This window comes from Pteronotus mesoamericanus, unplaced genomic scaffold, assembly GCF_021234165.1.
Source record: "Pteronotus mesoamericanus isolate MK-2021 breed Mesoamerican mustached bat unplaced genomic scaffold, CSHL_Meso_final scaffold_85, whole genome shotgun sequence".
Taxonomy (NCBI): Eukaryota; Metazoa; Chordata; class Mammalia; order Chiroptera; family Mormoopidae; genus Pteronotus; species Pteronotus mesoamericanus.
The window spans coordinates 11463401-11483041 of record NW_026555329.1 but is presented as its reverse complement, the minus strand read 5'-3'; the positions used below and the strand labels follow the sequence as shown (position 1 = coordinate 11483041).

General features: G+C 33.2%; 1 protein-coding gene across 6 annotated transcripts in view; it reads right to left on the bottom strand.

Annotated features, from left to right (window-relative positions):
• Positions 1 to 19641, bottom strand: part of DGKB (diacylglycerol kinase beta) — a 538418-nt gene that overhangs the window by 378627 nt on the left and 140150 nt on the right. For 4 of the 6 annotated variants that reach the window (XM_054564443.1, XM_054564440.1, XM_054564445.1 and 1 more), the window contains one exon: positions 3052 to 3084. The exons of the other annotated variants lie outside the window; for them this stretch is intronic. In XM_054564443.1, the coding sequence (XP_054420418.1) occupies positions 3052 to 3084 (33 nt within the window). The remainder of the gene's footprint in view (positions 1 to 3051; positions 3085 to 19641) is intronic. 6 annotated transcript variants of the gene reach the window in all.

Genomic DNA, 19641 nt, shown 5'->3' with positions numbered 1-19641 from the left:
TCATTTGATCTGGGCTGCTTACTGGCAAATGGTAGTGCCATTATACCTGCGCGTGCGCGCGTGCACACGGCTCATCTTCACTGGCTCCATTCCCTTTGTAAACCATACTAATTGAAGCCACAGGAAGCGTAAGGTTAAAACAAGGAGGCAGCTTTCTTGTACGTGCACATTCGTCACCTCTTAAAATCTGTTAAGTTAAATAATCAACATAGTAATTTCTGTGTAGTACCCAATCTATTTATGCCAGTTACAAGTAGAATTTATCTCGTTTTGGTAACCATGTAAGTTAATTATGACTCATGCCATTGAATTATGTGTATAAAATGAGTTGTTTCCATAAAAAATAACTTGCATGCTTCAGAAAGAGAGGATACTATAGGGTGCACAAGTGTGCATGTATGTGTGTGTGTGTGTGTGTGTAAGACTGGCCAAGCTGGGTTTGGACATGGTTGACTGAAAAGCATGGAGAATTAGTAAAAGAATTAAGGGTTTTTAAATACAAATTGCTCCACAGATATGCTTGAATTTTGGTTATACTCTAAAACAACTGAATTGGCCCTGGTTGTTGTGGCTCAGTGTACTGAGCACCGGCCAGCAAACTGCAGGGTTGCAGTTGGATTTCTGGTCAAGGCACATGCCTGGGTTGTGAGCCTGGTCCCCAGTTGGGGGCGTGCAAGAGGCAACCCATCCATGCATCTCTGGTACATCAACAATGTGTCTCTCGCTCTTTTTCACCCTCCCTTCCCCTCTCAATAAAAGATAAATTAAAAATCTTTAAAAAACACTGAATGGAATTAAAAACAATTGTTTTCATTAGTATATGAATATGTTTATACCAAATAAGAATGTTTTTGTTTTACTTTAAAAGAACTGATAATTAAAATTTATGGTTGAGAAAATGGTGATAAATGCAAGAAAAACTATATACTATTTCCAAACAGTAACTATGCCCTCATAGGAAAGCCCTTTATCCTGTCAAAAAAGTAGCCAATGAATATACATTTACATATTATGAGTGTAATGTTTAAGGTATACATATATTTTTCTGTAAGTTTCCTTACATAGACTTAAACCACATTTTCAGTTAACCAACAAGCAATTGTTCCTGACGGTGGAACATTAAGGTCTCTCTCTGTTTGTGTGTGTGTGTGTGTGTGTGTGTGTGTGTGTGTGTGTGCGCGCGCGCGCGCGCGCATATACTCACTTATATTCCTATTCATGGGCTAAAGAAAAATTCTGGAAAAATATAATTGAAATAAACTTACACAATGATTTCAGAGGATGTAGTAATTTTTTAAAGCTGTTATTTGCAGGGAAAGTGGAAGGGAGGGAGAAGGAGAGGGAGAGAAACATCAACTGGTTTCCTCTCCCAGGCCCCAAATTGGAAGCTTGTCTAGCAACCCAGGCATGTGCCCTGACTAGGAATCAAATCAGCAACCTTTTAGTTTGCAGGCCAGCACTCAAGCTACTGAGCCACTCCAGTCAAGGCTAGTAAAATTTAAGTTAAGCAAAACCAATATATGTTGCAAGGAAAAAGAAAGCACTGTGTACAAATATTTTAAACAATTAAAGCAGAAAAAAAATTAACAAATGAAAAGTGCCTACTACAAAAACAGCAATTTGGGCATTTATATTCAAATTATATGGTATAAATTATATGGTTGAATACAAGAGACTTCTGGAGATTAAGAATCTAAAGAAAAAAATATAGATTTTAAATACAGTGCCTATAGTCACTTGATGGGCTATGATAGGAGCAAAAAAAAAGAGAAGAAGAAAAAACCTCAATGGCTGGCACATATAAAATTAATTCTTTTACCCTCAAATAATTAGATTGAATGATAAACTTTTCTAATACCTTTGTCATTTGAGTGTGTAGTTTAACATTTCTGTTTTATAATAATTATCACAATGATATCAACCGACTTACATGGTATAAAAACAGTTTAATACTTCTCATAGATTAGAAATGTTACATTTGAAGCATACCTTCCAGTAATATTTTCAAGTAGCATCTCTAGTCAGAAATGAAAATTTTTTAAAGTTTCAATGAGGTTGTCTACACTGATTAGAAAACTTTTTAGAGGGGAGCAGAGAAAATTTATTACCATTTTTTGTGCAATTACGTTATCCTCTAAATAAATTCATACTCTTATATGATTACTCGCATATTATAAATAATATATTTTCCTAAGAAGCAAATTCAAATTATAACCATAAGGAAACAATACCACTTGAGCATACCCTTTGGAGACAGTAACAATTGAATTTTGTCACATAATAATGTGGAGGCTTTGCTTCATTAATGCACGGTAAAGCTAACACTTCACTGAAAATAAACGTGGAGACCTGGCTGAGAAACTCAGTTTGTTAGAACATCATCCCAATATGCCAAGGTTGAGGGCTCAATCCTCAGCCAGGGCACATGGAAGAATCATCCAATGAATGCATAAATAAGTGGAACAACAAATCTCTCCCTCTCTCTCTTAATTTTTTTTAAAAAAGAAAAATATGGCAATGCCTACATTTATTTTTGAAATAAACCATTTATCCTGTGACTGTGTTTGATTAGCATGACTTTCTATATGACACCATATGCTAAATGATTAATTAAAGCAAGTGTACTGTTCTTTAAAGTGATGGACACTTCAAGAGGGACAAGGGTTTCTCAACAAACGATCAATGAAAGCTATATTTAAACAGCTCAGGGGATTTGTTTTAGGCTTTCTAAAAGGTATTTATATTTTAAGTTGACAGAAATGATGCTATCCTTATACGTTGGTCAAAACTCTTTGCAAAATGACCTTTATTTTGCTCTATATATTTTGTTTCATGTAACTTCTTGTTTTTCTAATGTTTGCCACAAATGAAGGTTGGAAATGCTTCAGGTCTATCCCATCATGAAAATCTAAAGGTCACCAAGGACATGAAAAACGATGAAATATACAAATTAATATTAATGGACACTAAGACAACTCAAAATGTTCTTTATAACACAAAATGTATAATGACCTATAATTGCAATTGTGAAAACCTTTTTTGCTTACGCACCTCAGGGACTGAACCTCCTGAAGTGGGCAGAGTCTGTTGAAAAAGAGAAGTTCATATTAAAGCTGAAAAAAAAGGTCAAACTGAAAACAAATATCAATGCAGATTTTTATATCACTATTCTCCTGTGAAGTAAATGAATAAACATCAATGTGTTTTCCTGTCATAATTTTCTTTTGCTTATGTTCATTCATTGAATAAATATCTTTTCACAAATTAAGGAATACTCTAATGCAGAGTTGGTTAGGTTGTGGAATCACTTATCCAAAATACAACTTCATCCACCCAAAGCAGTCTGATAGACATCTTTAGCCGGCTTCACAAGCTTCTCTATAACAGCACTGATACATTACATTTATATTTTTAAATGAGGACTCATCTCCAAGTTTCATTCTTTCATAAACAATTCCTACCAATATTTAAAGTTGCCTGTTCACTCAGCCCACTTTTCCATCTTCCAATCCAACTTTCATTCCTTCCTAAAAATAGTGCCTTTTTAATGTAGATATAGCTTGTGGTGTTGATTTTATTTTGTCATTCTCTAAAAATAAAAAATGATTAATATTGGTAAAAAATAAAAATGTAATTAAATAAGAAGCAGGATTTTACTTGAAAGTAATTTTTTTAAAATGAGATTAAATAGACTGAAGCTAGTCTTCATGAGAGCATATCTTCAGTGACCCACGCCCCCTCCTCTTCTGAGTCACATTGGAAAAGTAATTCCCAAGTCCTATGTCCTGTGAGACTTAGAATAAATCTGGAAAAATTTTTGACACTCTTAATACTAAATGAAAGTTTCCCAAAGTGGGGTGGGGAATAAAAGTAAGAAAAGTGAATAAGAAAGTAGAAGTTGTTAGATATTTGTGTGTCCTTAAAAAAAGAGAGGGGAGTATATTCCAGTTTCCTCCTCAGAACCAAGCTATGTGAGGATGACTCTGGGTGGATTCCCAAGATGGGTCTGAAACATCTGAGAACACTGGTCTTAGCTGACATCCTTACCAGGTTGAACTTTGCGAAGGCAGCAAGAACCAAAAGAATAAATAGCTACTTCTGAGGTAAATGAAGCCTCATATGGCTTCATAGATGCTCAACATAGAGACAGATTAGAAGGATCCAACACACCCAAAAGTGGACAACAAGGAAAAGGAGTCTAGGACAGCCCTAGAGAAAGTGAAGCTGCCCAGGAATACAACTTTGTTTAGAAGATATTTTTACACATACAAATAAACAGGAAGTTCAGATTTTTAGTCAAAAGAAATAATGAAGTGTGTTAAAAGAAACTTGGTTTTACTATCCCATTTACAGGAGAACCCTGTGGAAATGATTGCTATTTTTTTCTCAGAATAATTGACGAAGCTTTGGAAGAACTTTCATTGAAAACTTTCTGATTTCAGTGATATTCTTCACTTCTTGAGTCCAAGTCTGTCTACATAACACTCCAGGCAATGGGTGGTGGGGAAATATGGGTACTAGTTTCAATGTGCACCTCCTTAAAGTGTCTTGGCAGCCTACTGCTCTCCTTTCTCAGCTTTGGTTGAAGCTTAGGTTTGAATAACACTTTTAAGACATGAATGCATACTTCCATCTCTATTACAATATGTAAATGCTTATTCTCCCTCAAGTCCAGAGTAGGTGACTCATCCTAGACTCCTTACCTATCCAAAGCCATGGCCCCAGGAGAATCCCAGAGACTCTCAAGAGACCAAACTGAGACACTTACCAGGCGACCTCTAGAGCAGAAGTCACAGATGCCTTCTACCTTGGGAAGAGTTTATGTTAACTGTACATAGGTCTTCACAGAACGAGGCAATGAAAAGCCAAGTGAAAGATTATGGTTGCCAAAGGTTCGGAACAACAACCAAGTGCAATGCAATAATTTCAAATAGACCCTATTCATACCACCTCTACCACAATCCCTCCAAAAAACTATCAAAGACATTTTAAAGATAATTGTGGGCATTAGAATATAAACAGGAATTATTTTTTATATTCTTTAGTGTGATAATAATATTGTAATTGCATAGAGATTTTTCCCTAACCTTAGAAAATGTCTGCAGAAATATTTGGAGATTCAGTGTCATATTACCTGCAATTTCCCTTTCAAAAGATTCAACTTGATAAAATATATATTATGTGTATGTTGTAAATATGCATATATAAGCACACATAGTCATACATATAAAAAAACAATTATATATGTAAATAATAGCAATCGATGAATATAGGTTAGGTATTTACAGTATTCATGTGGCCCAATGCCACAAAAAGCAAAGACTATGCCATACTGGATAATAAAAACCCCATTTTAAGGGATCCTTCCCAATACACCATAGGAAGAAATCGAACCCTAGCTGTCACTCTGCTAGCACTCATGTAGAGAACTGGTAATGTACAGATATTCATGTTAGCAGGCTTCCACCTTCTCAGAGCAGTGGGAATATGGGTTATCTACTGAGAGCAAATGAGGTTGGTAGAGAGAAAGTGAGGTGAAGAAAGTGAGGAAATAGTCAAGGTTTTGTCACTACATCTCTGAGAAAGGGAAAGCAGTTGACTAAGGAGTAATAACAGGATCAAACAAAACAGGGATCAGCTGAGCTAGAAGTCATACAGCTTTGAGCATTTTTTCTAGCAACACTCATATGTTTGACAGCAACACTAAAAATTCACTCCAAGAAAAAGGGTGATGAAACTCTACTTGAGCTCACATACAATTAAAATGCATATGCAACATGTATATTTTAAATCGCCATGCCTATCAGTATATTATCCCTGAATTACAATAAGCAAACCATGATATCTGTGTAAATTAAAAAGAACCAACTGGTTAGAAAACAAATTCAGGCATTACATTACTTCATTTTTATTCTTCTATATACAATTTTTAAATATCAAGGATGAACAGAGTAAATGTTTTAGTTTCTTTAAAATTATTATGAGCGTATAATTCTAAATGTAATATATTTTTAATTAGAATTAATACAGGAACCGTATATTTGTATTTAATCATATGTGAGGTGTGACTACAGAGGAGTGTGATTGATTTTATTTAATCAGTATCATTTTAATATTAAATAGAATACACAGTACAGATAATTAGCTTAAAGGATGCATTTGCCTTCAGGGCACTTGTTAAGTTCAACCTAATATCAAAGAATTTTTAAAAAACCTATTATTCTAAAGTATTGAGATATCTCTTGTCTTCATATTTTCTAAAATGGAATCATTTTAAATTGACAATTTAATCCAAATTGTCATAGGACAAAGAAAAATCTTTGGTGGAAAGATTATTAAGCTTTGACTTAGTTAAAAATATAATAAGAGAACAGTACTCACATTAAAAGGGTCATCAGTTATTTCAAGACTAAAGTAAAATTAATAGAATTATATTTCATACCTATATTAGAATGCTCATATTTTTGAAATATTGCTTTCATGTTTATTATTTCATTTAATCCTTCCACTAAACTAAGATATATACTCCATTTCTCAGATTGGGAAACTGAAAGTCAAAAAGATTAGATGACGAGCCTAAGAAAATAAAGTTAGTGGCAGACTCCAAATATAGTGCCTTTTTATCTCAAGCTTTACTTAAATCAAACAACAGAAGGTTCAAGAGCCACAACAAAAAAAAAATGTTTCTTTTTTAGCTATTTCTCTATTTTTTAAGTGATTTGGAAACCAAATAATTTTAAAATGTTATTGAACACAACAAAGTATATAGTAACCTCAACATACATCCATTCTGCCTGAAAGAACTGACTTGGATATCAGCATGGATTAACTGAACAGAATAACTTCCGGTGCATAGCAAAATAAAGAGGCCAAATAAAACAATGTTCAATAGCTTATTTTCCTAACTTAAAACGCGCTACCACTGGCATCAAAGAAGTGAGGGACAGGGAGGAAAACAGGCCTGGGGAAAGAATCGTTGTGCTCCTAACGTGGTACACTGCCTCGGCTTCAGAACTCAGCTTGTTCTTCCCTCACACATGATAATAAAATGCATCAACAACAACACTAAGATATAGGAACTAAACATATTTTTGATTTCCATGGGTTTTATTTTCACATTCCAACTTTGTAATTCGTTCAACCTTTTATGACTTTGCAGGTCCATAAGTGTGTACATTCACACAAATGAACACAATACACATTTTAAACAAAAGTGAGATGAAAATATTTTTAATAATGCTGTTGTCTTTATGAACATCTTTAATTGAAGATCATTTCAATGTATGACAAGTAGGTCAATTAGAAAAATTATAAACTGTGTATGGTTTCTTTCCCAGTGGCACGTTAACATATCTAATAAAATACAACTAGCAAAAATAAAATAATTTAGAAGATAGATGTGTTATAATCTTACAGAGGGTCCCTTGCCTAGCCACTTCTCACCTGAGCCAAATTAAGCTTCTTACACCAATGTAAATTTAATGGTAAAAATATTTTCACCAGGATGATTCAACTGCCTTTATAATCGCTCATAAGGATATTCTATCCTAACTTCTGTAACTGTAATCTCTTTTGCCTGTTTGCAGTTTTAGTCAGGAGATACTGAAGTAAAGGGGATGCAAGGCTCCCTCCAGAACAGCTGCCTCAATATGTGTGCATGTCTGTGTCCAGAAAGGAAGTGCACTGAACCCTCAAGAAAGTACACCTGGTGCAATGGATATTTGGAAATTTAAGGGACACCAACTGGTTTCAGTGAAAATTTTAAAATTGTATTTTATAATTATATCTTTAGTATTTCAAGCATAAATTTCTATATCTAAAAGCAGTTAGCAAGAACAACTAAAACCCCCTCTAACATTACTGGTATTTATCGTCTTGCCTACTGATTAGCTAGTGAAATAAAACCATTAGAAATATCATCCTTCTTGGTTAGGTCTCACAACATCATCAGAAGCCAATATGGCTGAAGAAAGATTTTTCAGGGGTTTGTTTTTTAGCTTTGATTCACAATACAAATGTACAGTTACACATTCCTAAAGTAATTTCACAAAGAACTCATACCCTGTGTGCCCTATTTTGTGATATATATTCTATTATTCTCCTCTCCCATCACTTCTATTCTAACATACTTTACTCCATTGTTTTTCTTTCCATTCTTTATTTTTTTTGAAATGCTGGTCTAGATCCCCTAAATTTAGAGAATTTGGGGGGATTGTAGCATGAACATTAAAAATAGGTTTAGAACACGAGATTAAAACATGAAGCAGATATTGCTTCTGCCACTTGCATGTTGTGTGACTTTAGATACATTTCTTAGTATCTCTATGCTTCACTTTCTTCAACTGTACCAAGGATACCATAACTATACCTAATTTTAGGATTAAGAGGATGTGACAATTTTAAATATTCAATAAATGATAATTTACTAATTTTATAACCTAAGTGATATCCTTAGTTTTCACTGCCTGCTTAGAGCTCAGCAGAAAAGGACTGATTGCACTTTCTTGTTTTGAAATATTGTTTTTTAAAATTATTTTTTAATTATTATTTTTTGTTCAAATATAGTTGTCTCCATTTTCCCACCAGAACTTTCCCCTGCCCAACCCACCCCTCCTCCCACTCTCAATCTTTCCCCACTTTGGCTTTGTCCATGGGCCCTTTATCCATGTTCTTGACTTGATCCTTCCCCTTCTTATTGCTGATAAGTAGATGGGAACTGACAGACTTTTTTTTTAAGTGAAATATTTACGCTAGGGCTATCAGAATAGAGATAAAGAAGGAAAGTGTAGATGGGACCAAAGAGACCAAAGAGAAAAAGCAATGGACAAAAAGGAACAGGAGAGGCTTCGAAGAAGAGAAGAAAAAGAAAATCCTCCTTACTATTCTCTTCAGTCCTGAATACTGTCCTTTCCGAAATCTCAGTAAAGAAAACAAGGCAGTTCAATGAAAAAGGAATGGAGCTGATATTTAGACTGTGGCTTCAGTTTTTTGTTTTTCAGGTTTTTGCAATGTACATTGCAAAATTTTTAAACATCAGATTCAACCATCTTCAAAGCACATTTTAAAATGAAATGTACATGGCTTATTATTTTTCCACGTTATTCTTTAGCACTCTTACTTTACATATAATTAATAAATGCCTATTTTTGAGTCTGTGTATGTACATATGAATACATGAATGTTTGAGTCAGGGGTCTGAGTACAGTGGGTGGTTTGAAATTTAAAAACAAAACACTCTGATACATGAAACCCATTCTAGAAATGTATCATTTAATTCTTAGCGTACTGCTGCTTTCCAAAATACAGGAAAATCACTGTAGGTAATGACAGAATATTGATAAACATTTAAATCTTTAAGTAGTTAACTTTTCATTTTCATCAATCTTGGAAAATTCTTTCAATTAAAGAACAAATAAGATATGATGAAATTTGTTACATACTTTGCCCCTCTGAATATCCACTGATCTCACACCAAAGCATTTTCTAACCAGGTTAAAGTCAAATTCTGCACTCATATTAAGCTAAGATTCAATTGATTTAGAATTTTACACTAACTGCCAGTCAACCTTATCATGAACTTTCATTATGTGCATGTAATTAATTGGGTCCAATGAACAATAACAGTACTGTGTTATAGACTCTTTTCCCCCGACCATATAATTAGAATATAATTACCCACAGGATATCAGAATGATGCAAAACCTTTCCTCTAAATGCGCCCTCATTAGGAAACAAGTCTCAATGTACATTTACTCAATCAGTGTGAATTAATTAAAATGTTACTGAAATAAAAAAGGACAGCAATAAAAAGTATCTGACATCTATTAAGAGACTATCACTTTAGATCTGCATGCACAGTCTATATTTAAACCCATTTGACTCAAGTAGGAACTTTATCATCTAATGTTATGCACATTCAGTATACTTTAAAATTCTGAGTAACTGAATTATTGTGTGTCACTGTTTTTGAAAGGAACATAGTACACGATGCGTGCAACAGCTAAAGAATCCACACAGGATTTTACAGGCCCCATTATTTCCTGATGAATCCAAAAGGGTGTTATCATCACACAGTGGTGGGCAGAAATCATTTTTAACTCAAAGTACACAGGGAATTGGTTGTTCATTTCACGCTTTGTTATTACAAATTTGACATATGTATTTTGATATGGCTCAGGAGATAATGGTCTGAAAAACCTAAGACTTATCAAAGCACTAATTATTATTCTTTTAAATAAAAAAAAATAGCCTTGATTACTTCAGGTAGCTCCAGTTATTTCAGCAGCATGTTTTGTTTAAGCAGAACATCCATATGTACCTAATAATATGCTCTTTAAAAGACAATGCATAATATGCCAGTCATTCAGGTTACATAAAACATGTTAAAAATAGTAAATGTATAAAGAAACTGAGGGATATCTGATGCATATCTCACAGGGTGCTACAAATTTAGGCAAAAACATTCCTCCTGAAAGCTATTTATGTTGGTCCTTCTAGTGTCTGGCATATAGTCACATACAATACAAGTTTATTGAATAAGTTAATAAATAAATAACTCTAATACAACAGAAGAGTCAGCATTTTTCAAGAATATCATAAAGAGTAGCAAAAATTTTAAAAGCCATATATGTTTCAAGTAAAACACTTTGAGTTTTCAAGCATTCTGTGTTATCGGATAATTCCTAGACATTTTTAGCTTTACAAATAGCTTTTAGAAAACTTATTTCTGGTAATCACAGAGACATGTTCTACTTTATAATGGGAGTTTCAAATGAGCACTAAGATAAATGACACCATCTACAAATTGCAAGTTTTCATATGCTCTTTAGGAGCAAAATCTAACCAATTTTAAAACTGTTGCTCTTTTTTTTAAAGAAATTTTAACTCAATAATACATATTTTTATGTTTTGGATGTGTTTTAGACTTACAAAATGATGGAATGTTTCACTCCATTGTTAGACTGGTCTTGGTAGATACCAAAAAATCAAAGGAATATTGGACCCACTCTTGCTAAGCAAGAAGGGAGATCATCACACAGTTTGCTTAATATTTAGCACAAAAGGTTCTGCATAATTTTGTAACAAAGACATGTAGCTACAGTTCTTAATGAAAATTTTATGATTTGTGTAACATTAAATAAAATACCACATAAACTAAGGGTAATAACTAAAAAAAAAACAATAAAATTCTACTAAGAGAACATACACAATTTTTAATTTCCATTTAGTACTAATCATCAATTTTCATTTTCTGAACACTAAGAGTGAACATTTTGATATTTTTACATGGACTGCTATATTGTTTAAGCTGTATTTTTTTAAAAATAGATTTTATATATAATTTAACATTCAGAGGAAAATTTCTTTATTCTTCTCAGAATTCTAAAATATTCTCTCTAAGCTCTCTACTACTTTATTTGAAATATTAGGGATTTCACAGTACCATCTATTGGATATTTTATATAACTACAACAATATAACAATTACTAGTTTTTCAAAATTTAGTAATAATTACAAAGTACTTCAAATGCCACTCCAGAATCTAAGCACAATAATAATCTGCCATCCACTAATGTTACCACATCATCACATACTTTCAATCGATTTTTATTAGCTTATTACAATTAAATTCAATTATCATAGGATATCAATGGTTTTAAAAAATAAGCCTCTGTCACTTTTCATTGTAATCTTTATTTGATATTTGCTACTGTCTGGTGTCTTCCTTCTCAACACAGGAAAAAGTGATAACTGATGGAACTAATAAGAGCTGACTGAAAGTTATTCATTAATACTGTAAATATTTGCTGAGCGTCTAGTACGTGTCAAATTGAATTAGGTACTAGACATAAGGAGATGAAATCCGTTTAGTGTGAGTGTTAGGAATGATGGTGGTGCAATTTAATGAGCACAGGGGAGAGTTTCACAAGAAACAACTTACGTTCAGTTCCTTGCGCGTGGACTTGGAGGTTTCTGTGGGACAAGTAAGGGAAAATTTACAACATGAAGCTGAATATTTGGATTTAAAGGAAAGGACAACACATTTGCATAGACATGTTCAAAAGTGGTAGTTGTACTCATAAATTGGATGAGATCCCTTATAGAGAGCATAATAATATGAGAATATAATTTAAAATGGAAGCATATATATGTATATATATATATATTTCAGAATAAAAGGACAGGAATTTAGCATTATCAAAAAAGTATGGCTAGAGAGGTAGTAGAAGTGTGTTAGATCAATGTTACAGATTAATTTTTTTAATTCTATACTTGAGGACATGTTTATTGATTTGAGGAGCGAGGGTGGGGAGAGTGAGCGAGAGAGAGATGGAGAGAGAAAGCTAGATCGATCTGAGAGAGTAACATTGATCAGTTGCTTCCCAAAGGCACTCCAACTGGGAATCAAACCCACAACCTAGATATGTGCCCTGATGGAGAATTGAACTCCCAACCTTTTGGTGTATAGTATGATGTTCCAGCCAACGGAGCAATCCGTCCAGGGCAATGAATGATACAGTCTGTGAGGAAAGAGTATTTCAAATACTGTCAAATGCTGGAGGGGATTCCTAACCGATCCTTCTTGAAAAGGGAATCTAGCAATCCTGCTGGTGACCCAAAGCTGATCCCAGTTTCCTGGCCAGAACACCTATCCCCAGCTGCTATTGGTGTTGACTACTGAGACATCCCAGCTGTCCCATTTTCTGAGGAACCACTCTTTGCTCACAGAAGCAGGGCCTCCTGAGGGCATCTCCTATCTGGAGAAGATCACAGCTAATAAATAACTGATATGGGTTAGAAAAAGCCATCCCTTTGCCTTAAGTTAAGATACGGGTTAGGAGAAGCCAGCCCATTTGCATTAAAGAACAAACCTGTGGTATGATGTTTGTCCCAGAGCATCCAAGTTTCAAAGCAAAGTTTAAATTCTCCCTATGAAAATCCATTGCTCAAAACATGGCCCTTCTTTCTCCTATTTTCTTCCTTCCCCAAAGATTTTTTTTTAATTAATGACACACAGCCAGGTTTATGTTCTGCTCCTTGGGAAGCCAACCAAAAAATATCACTAGATGATAAATGACAACAGCAGTTCTAGACTATGGTACCAACAGAAATCTGAACTATGTGGGCTGAGGAGGAAAGAGGAGGAGAATCTGACACAGTAAGTGTATCTCACACCTGCATATATCCATGGCTACACTAAATGGCAGGTAAAGGTCACATCCATGTACAAATACAGAAAATAAAATGACACAGGAGAAAGAACAGCTCTTTATCTGGTATGGGCTCTAGGGCAGACAAACACCTAAGGGTAAAAAATGAGATGTTCAGGTGCTGGACTCAAATCATGGTACTGTCAAGTGCTACCTAACATAAGCATGTTAGATTATAGTTTGAGCTTTTCCTTTGTAAATTGGCATTTCAATAGAATGACATGTTATGACATGTCATGAAAGAACAAAAATGAGTGTAAGAAAGACAGAATATGCTAGAAGGAACTGGTGGAATGTAGGTATGAGATGACTCAAGGATGTCGCAGAAATGGTAACTAAATAAAAATGTTTGAAAATGTTTGCAGCTGGAATGAAATAGGAGTGATGTAATAAACAACTGAACACTACGTGGTGTGCTGTATTCCTCCAAGACTTGGGTGTCCTTTAACAAATGAATTGATCAAAAGTCCCATGAGTATTAGCAACAGAATATGAAATTATATATTTTATCATAAAATTGGATAGCAAGGAGTGGGCAAGGAGGTCTCAACAGAACTAAACTATCCTTATTCCACAAAAACAGGACACACAGATTTAACTAAGGAACAAAGAAGAAGTGAGTCAAAAATCATTGCGTATATACGTAAGATTGATGTACAAGTAGACCTTATTTTACTGTGCTTCATTTAATTGAGCTTCACAGGTATTATGTTTTTTACAAATGGAAGCCAAGACCCTCCAACAGAAAAAATGAATATGTCTTCCTTAATTGTGATACTTGCTTTATTACAGTAATAGGGAATCAAACAACAGTATCTCCAAAGTATGCCTGTAACACACTTTATTGCGGTGGTCTGGAACCAAACCCACTGTATCTCTGAAGTATGACTGTATAAACCAAAATTTATGTGCGAACCAGTTTGCTTTGGTTTCAAGTAAAGGTTGAGAATAGACAAGTTTTAGCTAATAATACAGAGAAAAGCACGTATATAAATACTTTATGATCACCACCGTTACCACTTCATCTGGAATCAATGAAACCACAGGTTACCTCTGCAAGGTAAAATTTATCCTTAAATATCTAGTGGTATAGGAATTCTGATTTTTATTGCACAAAAAATTTAGAAGATGGAAATTAGAAAAAGCATTTATTTCCACTGTAATGAAATAAGACCTGGGTATTTTGTTTGTCCTAACCCCAATCTTCCTATAGAGTGCATAAGCAGAAATACCAACACAGAGGTTCATGTATTTGGGTGTTTACATGCCACGGTTGGCAGCAATTTAGTCTAACCAATGTTTAATGAGAAAAGTCAGTTTTGGACATCCTTGTGAACACTGAATATTATCATTTTTAAAACATTGGCCAAAAAGGATTTAAAAAGTGTATCTCGTTGTTTTAATATGCATTTGTTCGTTATTTGTAAGGTTTAACTTTTTAAAGTATTTTAAAAAATTTTTCCATTAATTTTACAAGATGGCTTTTTTTGTTATAATGCCTATGTTTATCTAGATTGTGAGTTTAATCTTTATCATTTTTAAATAAATTTTTGAATGTTCAAGTCTGTCAATATCTCCTTTTCTCTTTTCCTCTTTAAGAAAAGTTAAAAGGGCCTTCTACAAAGCAAAAATTAACCCTTTAATCCATGTATGATTTGTTTTGCAATAAGTAAAAGTAGAATTTATCTTAATTTAGTTTTCCATATGATTATACAGTAACCTCAACACTTCTGATACCAACCCCTACCAGATTAAATATGCAACCTACATTATAAACATTACATATAGTTAAATATGTTTTAGACTTTCTACCACTTCTTTTGTCCTCTAGAGACACTATTACATTATTTTGATCACTGTAACTTGAATAAACATGCTTAAGATTTGTTAAAACAGGTCTTTCCTTATACTCTTCCATCCAGAGTAATGTGCTTGTATAACATATATTCTTCCCAGCAACTTTGGAATCATTTTGTTAAGCAAAAAATATTTCATGAAAATTCTCTTAAGAGAATGAGTGAATTTGAAAAGTGTGGAGTCTTTTTAGTTAAATGCGTTTTCTTCCATACAATTAGACTTCATACTTCAGTTTTAATTTTTATTTGTTTAGGGATAGCATGATCTCTCTCTACTTTGTTGAAATTCTTCTTTTGACTATAGATTTTCTTAATCCTTTCTTTAAAATTACTGATTCAATTGTCTTTCATGTAGATTTTTTTTCCCTATGCAGATTCTGAGATATTTTAGTTTCTGATAGGCATTACTTTTTATCTACATCTTTTCTAAACCTTCTACTTTTACCTTTTAAGTCAGTATATTGTGAAGTAGATGTATTCTTGATCATGTAAAATAATTGTTATTATCATTTCTTCTGCTCTATGCAGTAAATCTTTATGCATAACACTCACCTAGCTATGCTTGTTCTGTTTTCTCGTTGCAAAATTATCCAAATTACTATTTTATTTTGGCAACAGGTGGTCTTATTTATACTAATATTCACTTTGGCCATAAACCATTAGTCCACACTGACAGTTGTTACCAAAAGGTAGAGTCAATGGGAACAAACACTACTGTATTGATTACAACATCACTGTTAACATGTAGTCCCTGACCACCACAATTTTTTTCAATATTTTATTTATGTCTTAGACAGAGGGGAAAGGAGGGAGAAAGAGAGGGAGAAAAATTTCAATGTGTGCTTGCCTCTCATATGCCCCTTACTAGGGATCTGGCCCACAACCCAAGCACAAGCCCTGACTGGGAATTGAACCACGACTCTTGGCTCCACAGGCTGGCACTCGATCCAGAGCCACACCAGTCAGGACAAAAATTTTATATGGAAGAAATGAATGCCAGATCTCATTAACAACATTGATAATAAAAAGCTTTTTCTGTAAGTATATGGTTTGTTTTTGTGCTGTAATTTCTGTGAAGCCTATATTTCCCCATTTTTCCTTAAGGCTACAAAGAAACTTAGCGACAAAATTGAAAACTACCTCTATCAGCTTTATAGATTTTTGTGACATGAATTTCTAAGTCCAACAATTTTGGAACAAACTTATTATATTTTATATTACTGCTTACTACATATTTACATAAGTGGCCTTCAATATTATTAATAAGTTGTAGAATAACAATTCAACTCATATCCTCACTTTTGAATCAAACACATACATGATATTTTTTGTTTTACTTGACTCTATTTTACAGATTTTAGATTCTGAGTATTTTAGTCCATCTTTAGAATAATGCTCATTTTTGGCTACACATTGTAGATTTTCCTATGATTTTAAACTAAAATTATATCTTTCTCTAGATACAGCTATATTTTAGGGATAAATTATCATAGAAATTGGTAGGAGTATTTTTTGCAGCCCCATTATAAAATAAATTAAAATTAATATTTTAGAGTTATAAACTCTACCATATTTATTTAGGTAGAAAGGAATATAATTAGTCATAATATATAATTTTTTCTAGATTAGATTCTGTTTATACGTACAAACATTCTACATAATAGAGCATACCTATGTTAACATAAAGATGGTTTATTCGGAAACCAATGAAGCTAGTCTAACTAAAACAATATAACAGATAAATGGTTCACCTCACAAGGGTATGATAGAATCATCACTTAGTGGTGATGGGTCTTTTTCCCATTTCTTATATTATGACCCTTTAAAGTATATGTACACACAGAAGTGTCCAATCAAAATAAGTGTACACATGTTTCATATACATGACGGCCCTCTAGAGCTTAATGTGTTTCTTATTAGAATATAAATCAGAAAACCATTAGGGAAAAAAAAGGAATATACAGAATTTATTTCTACACATTTTAGAAAATAAAAAAATTCAAAGCAGCTATCCTTTATGAACAATACTATAAAATTGAGTCTGAGTAGCTTTTCAAAATATGAAAAAAGGAGGTTCTTTTTTGCCTATCATTACTATGATGACAATTATGAATTGATCTATAATGAATATTAATTAAATGAATATTAAGAAATGACATTGATGAAACATTTATTGAGCACTGCCAATGTGCTTTGTCCCACTCTTTAGACAAAAAAGAAAATTGCAAAGGCAAAACCCATGGTACATTATATAAAGAATCTCAAGAAAATTGATGACTTTAGTAACTGTGGATAAAGGTTAAAGAGGTAAATGGAAAAGAAGGGGGAAAGGAGCTGACGCGATGTTAATGAAAACTACAGCTCAGGGCAGCAGGCCACATCCTTATCCAACAGTGCGCACCTTTCCGCCAGACTCAACACATTCAAACTCTGAAATTAGTGTAAGAAATTAGGTTACAGAGATTTCAAAATTCAAATTTCAGAATCACAGAGAACACATCTATCCCCCTCCCTCCTTTAATTGGATGATGTTTTGTGTTGCAGTGATTGGTCATTGCTGTATAGAGATAAGTGACAGAACAGAAAGAGCCCATAATACTTGGACTGAGGAAGAAACACATAGTAAACTTCCTGACCCTAACAGACCTTTTGACATGGCTGAGTTGTAATGACTTGAATAAATGCATGTTCTAAGGAAAAATTTAATATACTCTTGCTATTTAAGGCTTAGTCACCATATCTAAAGCATACTTCAGTAAAATTATGATTATTGTGGAAGTGCAAGCAAGACCTAATAAGGAAATTTAATATGGACATATGGTTCTGAGGGTGTTTTACATAGAGATACAGAGCTTGCTGCTTCAACAACACCATGACTTGGACAAGTTCAGAGTCACAATGAAGATAAAAGAGAGGTAAAACTGGAACCATATGAATTAAATTTAAAGAACGTGTGCAAAATTTGTATTTTCCAGATAGTTTTGTTTTTCTTTGTCTGAGCTGACAAGACCTGCTATTTATCTTCTTGGCATTCATAAAGGTTCATCTTAAGTAATATAGGACACTATAACAAGACAAAGTATTCCAGGAAACATACACCACAATCAGTCCAAAAGGGCATGATGATAAACATATTTTTTGTTTTATGTCATATCACTTCCTGTCAATGAATATTACTTTTACTCTGTACTTTAATAATATCATGTATGTTAAAAAGTGAGATGAATTAATTACCTAAAGTTATTTTTTAAATGTTTAACTAATTAATACTTTACTCTAAAACTAGTTTTTGGTTTTAGAAAATAATCCAACCACTCTGTTCCTGATTTGAAAATGTGTTTACAGTACTGAAGGAACTAAACTATGACATCTGATTTGTCTGTAGAACAAAATAATACAGTATAGGAAAAATTATATTTTAATATTGATTAAAGAGTAACCAGGAATAGCCACTCTTCATAAAGATGTTTACAAAGATGTTATTTAAAATAATAAAATTAGGAACTGAAACATGCTAGAAATAAATACTGTTTGAACTAAATTATGATATTTTCACATAATGAGATATTATACAGCCATTAATAGTGATGTTCCATAGTACATAGAAATAAACATTTAATGATATTAACTTAAGTGTAAAAATAGAAAGTCATATGATATATTCAGTTTAATTGCATAAATGTCATAAAAGTACTCCTAAAATAGAGGAAATTTTAATAGTGATTCTACTAATATACCAATAACTGTTCTTACATAATTGATTATGGATTCCCATTTTTCTCTAATTTGATATTGTTTTAACAAATTTTATTAAGTAAGTATACTTCTTTTATAAGATTAAAATTCACTTCTTTAATTCCAACATAACACTTAAAATAAGAGTAATATTAGATGACATCAACTGAGCACTTTTTAAACAATATTCATGAACTAATTTATCTAATTCCAGTTTATGAATGGAATACAGGGTACAAATTATTAACGATTTGCCTCCTGTCACAAAGTCAGTGAAAAAAACTGATCTAATACAGATAGTATACTGCCTAACAGTATTCTAATGCAGTTGAATCAATTTACTCTCCCATATGCAATGTATTAAAAATCCAGTTGCTTCATAGCTTTTCTAGAGCTTAGGATTTTTAATTGTTATAATCATTCTGATAGGTGTGTAGTGTTAGTATTGAGATTTAAATATGCATTTTTCCAGATGAATAATAACAGTTCAATATGTTTAAAAGTGATATGTATATGGATGTAAACAAGGTCTGTCTGGAAAAAGTCCAACCATCGTTAATATAATGAGGATTGTTTGTGCGACATTGATGTAACCTGGCAGCCAAGGAGAGTGGACTGGAAGGCACATGTGTGAACAATAATGACTTTACTGTACTAGTCAGTTGGGGCAGTAAATGCCATTGAGTGAACATGTGTACCCTGTGGCTGTCGCATTCAAAATGACTGAATGAGCAGAGCGACAAAGTGAATCAAATTTTGCATTACACTTGAACATTCCTCTGGGGAAACTATTCAGATGATTCAGAAGGCTGCAGCTGTGGGCAACCAGCGATCGGCAG